This window comes from Saccoglossus kowalevskii, chromosome 16 (assembly GCF_978046115.1).
Source record: "Saccoglossus kowalevskii chromosome 16, keSacKowa6.1, whole genome shotgun sequence".
Lineage (NCBI taxonomy): Eukaryota > Metazoa > Hemichordata > Enteropneusta > Harrimaniidae > Saccoglossus > Saccoglossus kowalevskii.
The window spans coordinates 26,874,260-26,889,426 of record NC_140656.1 but is presented as its reverse complement, the minus strand read 5'-3'; the positions used below and the strand labels follow the sequence as shown (position 1 = coordinate 26,889,426).

Genomic DNA, 15,167 nt, shown 5'->3' with positions numbered 1-15,167 from the left:
AATTAAAGCAGTTTCAGTGATTTGATTTGATTTGATTTGATACAATGATAACCATTCAGATACATCATGCTGAATCAAGTTATTAAAAGCACAAATATAATTATAGTACTCAGTCACAGAATTAATCAGCCCCTCCTGTATCATATCATGTGATCTTTATCTTCCCCCCTATAAATAATGGTTCAGCCCTTAGGGAAATATTAATGCCTAGTACTATTTATTAAATTCATTACATAACACTGCACCGCATTTTGATCGATAAGCCCTTTTTTGATATTAAGTAATATGCTGTAAACAATATTTATTACTGCGTCTTTAAGATTCAATTTATAGCTCAGAGATGAGGTCACTGATGTGTCAGATTGTAGAAGACTATGAAAGCATATTTGGTCACCATGGCAACACTCACCATGCAACTTCTTTTGGTAGCAAGAAAGATTTTATGTCGCTAGCTGTATACGTATTTTTCCCTCAGGCACACTCCCTATTTCTCCTCGTCTAAAAAGGTATTAAAACATTCAACTGATCACTTTGGGGGAAAAACACCAGGTGGTTTTCAAAGAAACATTTACACAAAAAATGTTGTTAAAGATGAAGGGGAGTGAAAGAGGAGGGATTTTGGCGGTGGGATTACAAAAAAAAAAGTGTGCATGATGATCACCTCGGTTTTTAGAGGTGACATGCATCACTAAGGCACTGTCAGCGTTCACTGGCCCGACCAGTTTAAGAAGATGATCAAATAGCTGAGCTAGGAGCTGAATACTGAAGGCCGAATGAGTGACAGAAACTCAATAAGTTGGATTGTGAGGACATCATGGCTCAGCCTCTATGGTCAGTTAAATACGGACAATTTATGCTGTATAACGTGATTATATTTGTGCAACTGAGCAAACCCGTGTTTTGTGTGACGGCTGCAACTCATAGATGACCAGTTAGTCCCCCCCCCCTCTCCCTGCATAATCACTACCTTAGATTCCGTTTCACCTATTTACACTGTTCTGGCTTTAATCTTTTTTAAGTGCAATTACTATAGCACTGGTTTTTGCTTTAATTAGGGAAACTTTACCCCAGTGAAGGGGATCATGTTACCCGCTGAAGTATTGCTATCTGTGCTCCTATCCTTCTTGTTCAACCATCGTGACCCCAAAGACGTTTTGTGTGCGTGTGTGTGTTGTTGTTTTTTTAAATCTAAGGATTTTAAAGTTTGAATTTCACTTTTTGACCATATTGACCCCCGTCAATTCTGCTGAATGGAATGACCTGTGTGTTTGAAATGGATGGGATGATACCATATTTAATTTGATTAGGGATGAGTAGGTTGCAAGCGATTCAGTTCATGGGTGGTATAGCTTTGGCTTTTTTTTTTCCCTTCCGTGTGACTGTTTTTGTCTGAACAACTAGGGAGGGTAATGTTTGTTGATAATACTCCTGCTAGTTTTTGTCTTCAGGTTGCCACTATTGATTTTTTGATTTCCCCAATGAAATCAAGCCCGCTTAGAAGTATCTCCTATCAGGTAATCAGAAACCCAACAACAATACCACAGTCTATGTAAGGATAGGCAAAAAAATGCAAAGTCGGCATAGTCTATGGGATATACTTTCAACTGTTTGTGACTTGTTTGGTAACAAGGGAGCAAACGTTCATTTTTGTGTAAATTAAAAATAAAACCAAACCATATGCCTGCGGTTTTTCCGGAGATCAGTTCTGAATTGAATGGCAAGTAGGTCCCCTACCTACAGGGATAATGTGTTTGAGGAGTGCTACAAGAGGATTGGTACATGCAAGTCTGTATGCGAGCAGAAACGATGAAACCAGATTGGGTTCGGCAAAATGCAACAATTGTGATAATACAGAATTTTGGGAGTTAAATTGACATTTTTCTCGTACTTTTGTTTCATCCCAAGATCCCCCTAAGTGAATTAAATATTAAAATATTAAAAAGTTTTTTTGTTTTGTTTTTTTTGTATTTTTGTTTTGTTTTAATGAGCAGATCATATGTACTCGTGTATAAAGCACGTTGTATTTGAACTTGTACTACCCCTGCTATACTGTCAATTCCCACTGCTATAAATTTTTGAGATTTGCTAATTTGAAGAAAATTTCCCGAAAGCTGCTGTGGCTTGTCTTGAGAATTCTAATGAAGTGTTCTCTGCTACACAATGATGCAGGTTTTCCTGGTTTTGCATTTGTAGTAATTTAACTTATTTAGCAATAATTTATAACTATACATTGCATACCTTTATAAAATTTAAGTTCAAAAGTATTCCATTATTGTTAATTAATATATAATTCTGGGGATTAATGGGGGAGTAATGAATCACATGTCATACCAATGTTGGGGTTTCACAATATGTAGCAAAGTTTGGCAGGCATGTTCAGACGTCATTGGTTTTATTTCCTAACTTGATTAATCTCTTCGAATTAACGAGAAAGTGCGAAATTGTTCATTACATTTCTGTCATCGTGTCTTGAAATTGACAAGTTTTCACATGATTTACATTTGACATGTTACTAGAAAATAATAATGTAATTTTTTTAAGAAAAAAAAGGAAGAATTTTGTAAAATGGGTGGGTTGTTTGTCTTCTTTTATAAACAGCCACTTAAAAGTCAGTATGTGCAGAGTTCAGACTAATAAAAATGGTTGTAAATTTCATTCTTTGAGCACTGAAGTTTTTATGAGGTTACGCTGTGATATGCTGAGATTGGTACGAAAATCTATAAAAAAAAAAAAAAAAAAGTAGTGCCTACAGAGCTTTACGTGCAGGGTGGATGCATGGTAAGATGACATCCTATCACTGTGACCGCCTCACAGACTGTCCAATGTCTGCAAAATAGACAAAATAAGAACCCCGTAAAAAAATAGATATTTTTCTCATTTCTAATTTGATGTTATTTTAATTGAAACAAAATTTTGTAAAATGTATCAATTATTGCTCTGTTTGATTTACGCTATGATTTAATTAAAAATTCTTAATGAAACCTATCCGAAGTACTAAGTATGAAAATACTGTTACATAATCCTAGTGAAATACAATGCCTAGAAATCAAGCAGGAATTAATTTATACTAAGGTGCATGTCCCCTTTCACCCCAAGCTGTTACTCCTATTAACTTATAATGGTACAGCCCCACAAGGGAAAACAATAGGGTTGTACCAATAAGTGAGATGCTACAGGTGATTTCATACAATGGCAGCCACATGAGACATGCCACTTTTCACTTTGATCATTTGAAAGCAAGATGCACACAGGCGTACGTTTAATGCGTGAAAGTGTGAAATCAAACTTCCCGACTGGCATGTATACGTGAGTGCTGGAATGCTTTGTATGCTTGGTGTGGGTCGCATGTGGAACATATTACGTCAAAACTTTTCAAACAAAATATTCGTTAGTTTTCAATATCTTCTATTCTGACCTTCCTCTCATGTTACTGTATGTGCTGAGTTAACAAATTATATCTTTTTTTACGGAAAATAATTTTGAACTTTTTTTTGATACTTAAAATTGTGATACTTAAAATGGAGGCTATATTCATGTCGGTGTGCATGGTTTGAGAGGAAAAAGACTCTTCTCAAATTAAAAACTAACTCAAGGATGCAAAGTTTTCTAGGTGATGAACAAATCACCTTGGAAACCTGTTTTACCTTTTGAATAATGTAATCGGTTTCTTCATTTTGTTTATGGTTCGTAAGTTTTATGCGTTAGGCTGAGCTTCAGCCAGAGGGGGTTTCCATTTATTTTTCTATACCAATACTTTCAAGTTTCCGGCCGACTTAGTCTATGTCTATGCCCATTACTATTGTGCGACAATCAGAGATCGCTTCGGAGATTTTAATTTTCTTCATTTCAATGGCAGTCTTTATTTGTAACTTTTTTTTGTTTAAATGTTTGGTTGTCAGTTTCACTTTACTTCTGAATTGCAACAAGTTTTATTTTATTTTTTCAGCTCGGCCTGACACTGTCTGCTTCATTCTGTTGTGCTTGTCTTTATCGCTTCCCATCAGCTTTTCGGTATTCCCATTCTGTGACATCATTTTGGATTTAGTAGATGATTTTTCTGAAACCCTCCAACACATACGGTACTATGAAAAATAGTATGATATTTCAATATCGGTATAAATATTTAAATTAGAACATCAATTATAATAGCCAGTGATTGGCTGGCAGAAAACATGTAAATGATTATCATAGTCACCTTTGCCATGGAAACCAGTTATTCTTGATTTGATTTAAATGGAGAAAAAAACTTAGTACTTTTAAAAAAAGTCATAAAGTGGAAAGATTTATGCCTATTAACAATAAGTACACCCCCCCCCATGCACACGCACACACAAATATTCTAACAAACAAACTCTGATTTTATTAACTTTTGAAAATAATGTTGTTTATTACTCATTTTTTTGTTTAACTGTGACTAGAATGACCTACCAAAGATAATAATTACAGGGGGAGTGTCTGAATTGCAATAAAATTCTTATCATGGGCATTTTTCCAGCAACTGAGTGGTCCAAAACGTGTTTCAATTTGCGGGTAGAATAATTGTGAATAAAAAAAAAACTCTTTAAATCCAAGAACGAAGATTAGAGTGGTTTTATTTTACTGATCTCTTAATCTCCAATGCTTCACTTTTTAGTTCAGTTAAGCTTTTTTTTTTTCTTCATCAGATTTTTGCATTGTGTGTCTGGAATTTGCAATATTACATTTTGTTTTCTGGCTAAAGAACTAATGAAACTTGTGAGGTTATATTAAACGTTTTTTTATTATTATATTAATTGCCTCACGTTCGCGTTTATATACTGACTAGCAAACGGCGTTCGGAATCAAATGTTTGATTACCAGAGGGGGTAACATCAAAGCTTTGAGTCTATTTTAATGCTTCCAATGCAAAGAAATCACGTTTTTCTGAAACCATGCACTTTACCGACAAAATTAAATTAAATGAATCTGTTCTTAGCAGATGCCGCTGCTGCCGCCAAAAAAAAAGAAGAAAACCCTCAAGACTTGGTTGTCTGGAGTTTCACATATGTGTATTCAACATTCACAATTATGTTTTTAATAGCGGCTGGCAGCGAAAGCAAGATTGACATTATTGGAATTTTTTTTATTCCCAGCTTAATCATACAGTGAAAATTATCCCTACTTTCCATTAGCGAAAATATTTACTCCAGTCTGACCGAAGGGGACTGAAAATTAACCAATTTAAATGGTAATTGCAGTGTATCGATATGCTTGACTTAAGTCAAGAGTGAGAAGGCGTTGAATAAAGTTTCTACATCTTGCTATAGTGGTGGTCTGTGCAGTTGAGGATGCTTGCTTGCCTGCCTGGTTTTCTCTCACTTTTAGACACTTGCTGCCATTCAGGTTGCGCACTTACTCTGGCATTGGTGTCAGTGACCACATTCATCATCCGGGCAAACAAGAACAAATGACTAGCTTGAGCAAATTATGAGTGTTCTAAACGAGAGTACAATATGCGCTGTTGCCAATCAAGTTCATGCTGTTGACGCTGATTATATACATCGGCGTCTCTCACTTGGCCTGAAGCAACAACTTTCAACCAAATGTTTTCTCCCACTGCAAATTTTTCTTCCTCACAAGCAGTGATTAAAACTTTGTTACGAGCATATCTATCAGTTTCACCCCCCCCTCCTTTTTTTACTTTTATGTAGTAGTAGTAGATAAGAAAGGTAGTCGAACACGAGGTTTGTTTGCAGGCCGCCAAAATAAGCATATACAAACTGTAAACACTTGAAACTCAGTGTATCAAGGGAGTGAGGCAGATCGGCATATTCTCAGTCTTCATACCGGCCGCTTCCCCCGATAGACACAACAGTATCTAAACCAGTACTCCTTTGGCACAGCCAGCTTGAAAATAAGCCCCAATAGACTTCTCTGTCTAACCGTTCAAGTTACATTATAATGGCATGAAACAGCAGACCCCAAGCAGAAGGGCAACGTAGCTTTCACTGCTGGTACTCTTATCAGTATGTGCACTTTAAACCTTTCGCTCTTTCAACACTGACACATCTGCTGTGTGAAGATGGATAATACTGTAAAACTGCTGTAACGGACAGCCGTCTCTGTAGCTCCCTTCAAATACATTACTAAAAGCATTTATGTGGGTTTTTTTTCAAATTTTAAGCTGGACCACATGTACCTTCTTATTTGGGGTGACAGGGAATTTTATGTTTTGTTGAACTTTATTGTGAAATTAGTCATTGCAAAGGGATTACTTCATATCATGGGGATTGGTAGAGAAGCTTTTATTCAATTCATTCGGCTTTTCAACTTTTAAGATAATGGAAACAAATGTTTAACACTCTTCATTGTTGAAATTTGAAGATGGACGACTTGTAAATTTGTAAGGTTAAACTTTGATGTCAGGGAGAGAGGGGGGAGAAAGCTCATTACTGAAAAAAGCTACATTTGATGAGGTCTGAGCAGATCCCAGGGAAAGTGAGTAACTTAAAGGGGAGTTTAATGATGAGGATATCTTTTTAATTGGTTGGCATGGCAACATCATTTCCAATGATTGAGTAGTCTCCCTGTACCTAGCTGTGTCAGATGTGATGTCAATTTCTCTGGATCACTCGCCTAAAGTAAGCTGACTGGTAGATGGTGCAATAACTTCAATAAACAGACCATCGGCAGCATTATTGTATGTCTAGTATATTGGCCAGGTCATCACGGCTTCCACTCTGTTTGAATGTTTTCTGGCATTTTCTCACACATGCTTTGTTATTTTGAAAAAAAATTCCCACCCCGTTATATTACTGTGATTGGACTTTTACTCGAATTTTCTACTTAATATTCATTAATTGCTATTTACAAGCAAAAAAATTGAAAATTCAGTTGGAATTTTTGCTGATTTAGCTGCTTTAGGGAAGTTCCCAGTTGGGAAATTCCATTTTGAATGGGTATATTAATTTAGGGGGTGGAGGGTGTGTTATGTGGTTAATTTAAAATAATAAATAATAAATGCTTGTTATTAGAATAAAGTATCAAATTTAAGTAAAAATTGTGAGAGAATTATCTGACTGGCGCATATAGACTGCATAGAGACTGGGGGAAATATATCCATTCTCCCCCCTCCCCTAACACTCATAGACTTTTAATCAATTACTTTTTGCAACTAATACCATATCCTCCTCACTTTGTGCATCTCACTGTATTTTCAATTTTCTTCTAAAAAGAGGTCAGTGACCTGAAAACAACTTGATCTAAGAATCACTCTATCAACTTGTCTTTTATTGAGAATAGTGTATAATAAGCCCAATTGTTCCAAAGAGTTCTTTTGTTGAATGAGGTTTTAAAATGTTTACAACTTTCAAGGTTTCTGGTCATCTTAAGTTCTCAGTGGTGAAGATATTTTTCACATTTTTTATTAACTCCAGTAAGATGCTTAGATATGAACATTCGCTACAGGCATATTTAGTGGCCAGTACAGTGATCACCATGGAAATAGTTTAGTTCTAATTTAGATATACATACTTTTAATATATTTTAATATACATACTGTCTGTTTTTATATTTTTTGGTCATGTATTATTGCACAAAAATTACCAAATGTGTAAATATGTGGTCATATGTCATGTGACATATTGTTTATTCATAAATTCAATTTCCAGCTGTCTAGCTGAATAAGGTGCTGTTTACAAATATATAGCATAAACTTTCTATAATTCTCATGTGTTTATTGGTACAAAAAAAGTTGAAATACAAACCAGTATTAAAATAAGGACACAGGAGTTGCTTCATGTGAGATATGATTGTTTGCTTCCTGTTGTGAACTATGGTTAGTAGTTATGTATCATACCACTATACAGACGCTATATAGGTAAATCACAGTAGATATCTGCTTAAAATACCTTGCCTGTCAGCAGGATTCCAACCTGCATCTTATGCTATAAATATATTTGAAACGATGTGAATGTTGGTCAGTGGACTAGAGTTCAGATTATCAACAATATTTTCTGTGTCAGTAATTTTATTTTCAGCAAGTGTTTAGCTAATTTTAGCTTTGTTTTAAAAATATTCAAATAGTTGTGTTGTAGTTGTTGTTGTTGTAAAGTAAATGAATGTTACTTAGCGCAGGAAAACAAATAACATTTTGAGACGTGTCATTGAAAAAATGTAAGAAATATACTGTAAAATACTTTATTTTAGCTGGAATTAATTTTCGCTGAAAAGACATTTTTGGTGTTTTGTATGGAATTTATTTTCATTGATTTTTGACAAGTTGAATGTAAAATATTATTTTCACTGAATCATTCCTTCAGCGAAAATAGCGAAAATTAATTCCAAGGGAAAATAAAGTATTTTACAGTAATTAAATTTGAAGATGAAAACTTTTTTTTTTAAATTTTATTAAAAATAGTGAGAAGTTTAAAAGAACTTTAATTGTTTAGCGTAATAGTTGAGATACTTGATTAAACTGAAATTGAAGATATAAGATATGGACCGTTTCAGTGTTGGAGTTAAAGACTACTTCGAACTCAGAGTTGAAAGTTATTGACTAAAGGAACGGCTGAAAGCCTGGTGAAGGCATATCACTTGCATCTTTGCCTTCTATCGTGGATACCTAATCTACGTGATGACAACTACTATGGCAACAGATGCCGTTTACAGATTCCTTTCTGTCTGGGCCCCTTAACTTACTTGTAATTAGACTTTTAAAAGTCCTTTTCTGCAAGATCACATGAGGTTTTTTTCCCCCCTAGTGGCTGGACTTAGTGACGTTTTTTTTTTTTATTTTCCATATGAAGTTATGTTAGCATGTTAAAATTTATTACATTTTTAAGGTGTGTGTGTAATTTTTCATTTTTTCAAAGTAATTTTATACAATATTTGTGTGGTTTAGTATTGAGAATTGTGCAAGTTTGGTTTGACCTGTATTTGTATCGATAGCACAGCCGTCTGCAAGATGTTTGTGCATGGGTGATTTTCTCGAGAGGCTTGATGTATTTTTCCAGATGAACTACCACTAGTTTAAAATTATTTTTTGCCCCGAAGCAGAGCAGTCCAGCCCAAGTAAATCTCAGCCTCTGGAAGGCATTTGAACTTTACCCAGGCCCTGATGTAAATATTTGGTGGATTATGTCACTAAATGTGAGAAAATACGCATGTTGTATTCCCAGATGAGTCCGGGACAGTAAAAAGACACTGTGGAAGTTCTTCACTGGGAATGTTTGGAACAAACAAGCTGTTGGAAAATATGTGGATTTTTTTGGTTCATAACAGGCAATCATTAACAGAGCGAAATTAATACTTGGTTACACATTTTCAGATTATCGTGTAATTGCACTCAATTATATTCATGCCATACGGGGGAAAAATACCAATAACTAAAAATAAATTTTGTAATATATTATTGGTTGTGGTTACAGATTTTTAATATCCCACTTGTCCATTGAGTAACAAAAAATCCTTCTATTCTGATTTTTTTGTTTTTCTTTTCGAAAGGTCATGCCCGAACCATTCATTGGAAAAAATTTCATTATGATGTTGGTGGATTTCAATATGTTTAATTTAAAATTCGCATGAATGAATGCAGACCATATGGACTGTCATTTGGCGGCAAAACAATAATTCAGACAAATTGAACGAGTTAGTATTTCTCGCATGTTGATATGTGCACAAATTACAAAAAAGCCAGGCATTAAAATATTGATGTTCTGAAAAACTTGTGCCAAAAATTTAAATAAGTCACAAGCTTAAAAACAAACAAATTTGAGTAAAAGATTATGCCATTAATTTTTAACAAATAATTAACAAAAACGTTTTTTTTTTAGGCCAAATGTTCCTGTTACTGTGTGTTCGTTCATCTTTGAAGTGGAAAACATCACGTCTTACAGTTCTTCATCAGCGCACATAAATTGGAAAATTGACTATGAAATGGAGGGAGAAACAAACACTGTCAAAACAAACACTATCATAAACGTGCTTGGTGGAAATACAGAGGCTGTGATGATCCTGAGAAAAGTAAGTATTGTATGGCGCCCTCTAGAGTCACAATAAAAGGGGTCTTGAGATGTAGAAGCATTTAATTTCACTATACTAATATTCAAGCATATTGACTGAACTTAAATTCACAGATTTTCAAATTATTTTACGATGTCACATGAATTTGATTTAATCCCACATATAGTAAACAACACAATCATATGGATAGTAGTTATTGGGTTGCGGTTCATCGGTAAAACTGTAAAACAATTATCAAATCATTAATCATTTCCAGTATATGTTGTGAAAAAAAAAAGACAATAAATATGTTTATGTTACTGATTCTTGTCCAATTTCAGGATCGTGAGTTGGTCAATACTGCTTTGTTGAATGGTAATCAAGTCAGCCATGCTCTCAGTATTATTGCAGTTGACTTTGATGGCGAAGTTGAGGATATAACAGACAGAGCGCATTGCAGCTCTGGAGATCCAGCAGTTTTGAAAGTAAGCATGCTCGCTCATTTACATGAAGTTATTTGTTGGAGAATCACAGAGCTCTCCTTTTACTAGTAGGTGCTGCTGCAGTATGGCATAGTGCGCCCCCAGTGTCGAATAGTGTGATTCTCTTTTTTTTATTTGACAATCCTGCTAAACCCAAAAATTCGATTTTGCCAACAACTCTCAATTTAGTTGCTGCAACTGAATGAACTAATTGATTAAAAATCTAAAAAGACACTTTATTATTCTGCTTATTTTGAGAAATGTTAACGTATTATTATCAATGGTATTTTTAAGGTGGCCACAGATTGCAGTATGGTGTACATGGATGGCACAGAAACGAATGGGTCGGTTAATGTTGCTGTCACAGTGCGTCATAGCCATTTGAGCGAGTTTGTCAACTTCAGTGTCTACATTCCAGAATTCCCGTTGACCGTGGTTGTTAAAGACGACAAACTTAGCCTGATAAAAAGTTGGAAGGTGCCAACAAATGAATTGCCTGATCGGTAAGTAGCGTGACATTTCCAGACCAATATTTTTTTTTTATTTAGGAAATTAGAAAAATTAATTCTTCGTGGGAGTAGAATTCAGAATAAAACTGTACCGAATGTAAATTTGTCCTGTTGAGAACTTTTCTTATACACCCTATCTGTAAACTGAACATATTTCAGTCCTGTTGGTTTTTGACTTAGACAAATTTCATAGTAGATTCATTGGAGTTTGGCATAGACAGGTTTCACTGTAAATTAGTAATTTTCTTCTGTTCCATTTCTCACAAATTATTGTTAAAAGTTTGTAGTCAAACTTGTCACTAATGAATTTACCATTTTGCATACTGTAAATGCATTAATTATACAGTGGGTGTTAATTTCGCTATTTTCACTGATAGGTAAAATTGGCTAAATTAAGTCTATGTGAACATGTAAAATAACAATAAATTTGTGAAATTAAAACACAGTGCATTAGCTCAAAATAGTATTCACTAAATGTCAGTGAAAATAAAAGGCTTTATAATACATGTCTTATGGTACAGGCACCAAACATTGCGAAAAGTGTGTGTATAATGTTTTGCTAACATGACACTTTTTTAAACACGTTTACAGGTCGACTAGAAACACAGACTACAGCAATCCAAGTATGCTACTTAAAGAAGATACTGGTGATGAAACCGAGAGAAGCCGCTGCCATCTTAGGTACCAAGACACGGTGGTTGAAGTTTACACCCATTTCTACGCTCCTGGTATCGTTGAAGGTCATAACGTGCCGCTATTCAGTGAATCAATCATGCAAAGGGTCACTCATCTTGTCAAGAATCAAATGCAGATGGCTGACAAAAACATCGCATCGCTGCATGAAAATAAAGTGAAAGGATTAAGCCCCGGGACGACATATGTTGAGGTACGTCCAATACACGTACAGTCTTTCAGATCACACTCAATTGCTGAGCTGTCTTGCGTTCAATATTGGCATCATGTGAAATGCACACCGAGGCACTTTAATGTCACCCCTATATTGTTTTGTAAGCCAAAACAACAAAATTGCCAGCTTATGTTGCATTGTGCGTCTCAAAATGAGGTTATGTTACTACTGCCCAGATTTTGTCAAATGAAGCGCCATAGTTTATGTTACGATTTTGAGACATCCATAGCAAACCAGTAAGCAATGTTGTTGTTTTTGGATCACAAAACAATTAGACAGTGACTGTGTTTGCTAAAATCACAATAAGGTCTGTATTACAAACAATACGTCTTTCTGAACATATTTATAGTTTTTCTGTCCCTTATTTTTTTTGCTACTATATTCTGCAACAAAATTGAAAAAAATTCTAGTCTATGGAGACAGTTCATGATTCATGCCATCTTAAAAGTATATAAATTCACCAAGAAGCATAGCGTGAGCCTTGCGTGTTGTGTAATGGTGGTTATTACCAAATCATCAGTGAATTCATGGATTTTATAAATTATTAATTAATTTAATTTATTTTCCAGGTTATTGCCCCTCACAGTAATGCCCTTTTTGGAAGTAAAGAAATTATGGTAGCTGGTGATAAGGTATCCATAAGAGAACTTCAGTTGAACCTGGTGACTGGTTTGTCGTTAACGACAAAGTCCTCTGATCAAGCCACGAATGTGTACATTACCAAAGCAACGGCACAGAGAGCCCTGTTTGCCCAAAATCAGGTGAGTGTATATGTAACAGTTGTATTAAAGCGAGAAGAAAGTTGTTATTATGAGTGATTTGACCTTTATTGTAACATGAAGTGACCAATCCTTACGAATATCACAGTGCTAATACTGTGTCAATCAGAGCAATCGTGACAAAAATATTTTAACTTATTTTCTTATTGTCATCATTCAACAGAAAGGATTCGTTGATGTTCTTGTTCTTTTCGATGATGGCCATACCATGTCGCTGCATGAAACCGACAGTGCCGATTATGCTGTTGAAATGGATAACTTGGGGATGAAAAACAGCAAGATTGTTCCAATTCCACGAGCTCACCCTCCAGGTTTGATTGCGCACGAGGAAGGCACAACACTTGTGATGGTGAAGTTATTAGTCCCCGAGTCTTGCCAGAAACCAAACAAATCAAAATTACTTAAAGAAACGCTGCTGTTTGTAAACGTGGAATTTACTGACAGTGGGCGACAGAAGATAATGAACAAGTCTCGGGATAATTCAATAGATCCAGGAATAATGCACACTGACCCTGCCACGTTTCCCGAGGTGCCCCCCAAAGATAATTCTGTTGAGGAGCATTCAAAACATAGTGGCTTTGACACAATCCCAATTGATGACCTGCCTGGAATCAAAACAGTTGAATCAACTCCAGAAGAAAATGATTACGAACCCCCACCGAGTGTTGCTCATGAAACCGTTGGTTTGTCAGATGTTGAAATAGGAATGTACGCGCTACTTGGAATATTCTGCCTCGCTATAATCATTTTCCTCATAAACTGTGTATTATTTGCGGCTCGCTATAAAAGTAAAAGACTTCCTCCTGACATGAGGAATGCCAACGCACATGATTGGATGTGGCTGGGAAAGTCCCCAGAGAGTTTGCAAATGAAGGGGGTCATACACGAAACAATACCCCTCGAACTAAGGTCAGCACAACCTGACCAACAAGAGGGGAGTAGGGGGGAAGGTAGCGGGGACGATGACAGTAGTCATAGTAACGGTGAACAGGGTAATAATGAACCACTTCAGGTTGGTGACAACCTCAATTCAGAGAGTGGTTACCATAGCAATTCAGGCTCGCAAAACGAGATTCAGATCATTGTCAATCCTGGACATTCAGACAGTGACGAAGAAGAGAATTACACAGAAAACGATCGATGTCTGCAAGATGTAGATACAGAGGAGGAAAATGTGAGGGTGGGAGAATTAGACGATTCAGATAATGACGTGAAAATAAATATGTTGTTTTCCTCAAATATGAGCACAATAGAGGAAGAACTGCCACCGAGCACACAACAGATGTCAAAATGCTGAGTTGGGTTTAAATGCTAAGCATTGGATTCAAATATTAAAAATGGCAGCTACTTGGCCCGAATAGAGCGGATATTGTGCTGCAAACGTATTGCAGACGTAAACAATTTTTTCCAAATATTGCAATGCCAGGAGAAAGTGAAAGATGAATTTATTTAAAAAACGTTTGTATGGATGTGTATAGAAGGTGGAAATGTCGCATGTTCTGATGTAGCTAGCAATTTCTTGCACTGCTGAATTTCCACTTAAGATGGATGCAAGAATTTCTGCGCAAGTTACTTGCTGCCTCGCAATATTTTGACGTTTTGAAGAGAGCTGCATTTTAAATCTGTGCCCTTTTACATTAAAACAAATTGCAAACTTTTACAGCAAGCTTTCACAAAATCAGCTAATAAATAACTTAGTAAAAATAAGTTGGCATGCCAAATTATAGAACTCATTTGCATTTTGCCAAATATGGTCTTATCAGCAAGGAAAGATGCATGCTAAAGCAGAAGTGCTTTGTATATTACCACACACTTTGCATAAATTAGCATATTTTACCCACATTTGGGAAGGCTGGGTGGGCACAGATTTGTTTTGCCATGCAACTAGTCTTACCAAAATCGTGTAATATTGTTTAAAAATGCTGTAAATAAAAAAGAATACCCATGGTTTAAGGCTACTCGAAAAACAGAATTTAGTTCTGGAACATGGGTTAAACCATTATCAATAGGGATGTAAATATATCTAAAAAAATAATTGCCCCTGCAATTGCAGCCATATTGTTTGGCCAGTTGAAAAATCCATGACATTTAAGACTCCCTAACTGAACTTCAAAAAGTTGCATTGGACCCACTTCCAAGTTCAGATCTGTACAGACTTCAAAAATGCCTAAATTTTAGCTACATAGGTAGAATTTGCTACATTTTAGATGAAAAAATTTGTATTTATATATTGAGCTTATTTAATATGTACATAGACCTGTTGTTTACATTTCTTTACCTGTCGTTTTCTTTGCCTCCCAAGTTGTATCCAGAATATTGTTGACTTTCCAGGATCACTCCATTGTATGTCACCGCACTGATCATCAGATTTCTTATGCTCTCCATTGAGCCTTCATGAATGAGGCCTAAACAGAGAGTATGTTACAGATTTACCCATAATTCCGTTGTCTATTTTCTTGTCATAAGTGATGTTCTGGATCATGACATGGAAGATTTTATGTGAAATAAAAAAAGTTTCTTAGACAAGAAA

At 35.6% G+C, this 15,167-nt stretch overlaps 1 protein-coding gene across 1 annotated transcript in view; it reads left to right on the top strand.

Moving 5' to 3' along the window:
* The window catches only part of LOC100376532 (transmembrane protein 132E-like), a 35,283-nt gene extending 20,116 nt beyond the window's left edge, over positions 1 to 15,167 (top strand). Inside the window, exons 4-9 of the mRNA XM_002738430.4 lie at positions 9,792 to 9,981; positions 10,302 to 10,445; positions 10,737 to 10,945; positions 11,543 to 11,837; positions 12,428 to 12,619; positions 12,801 to 15,167. Of these exons, the coding sequence (XP_002738476.2) occupies positions 9,792 to 9,981; positions 10,302 to 10,445; positions 10,737 to 10,945; positions 11,543 to 11,837; positions 12,428 to 12,619; positions 12,801 to 13,934 (2,164 nt within the window). The 3' untranslated portion in view covers positions 13,935 to 15,167. The remainder of the gene's footprint in view (positions 1 to 9,791; positions 9,982 to 10,301; positions 10,446 to 10,736; positions 10,946 to 11,542; positions 11,838 to 12,427; positions 12,620 to 12,800) is intronic.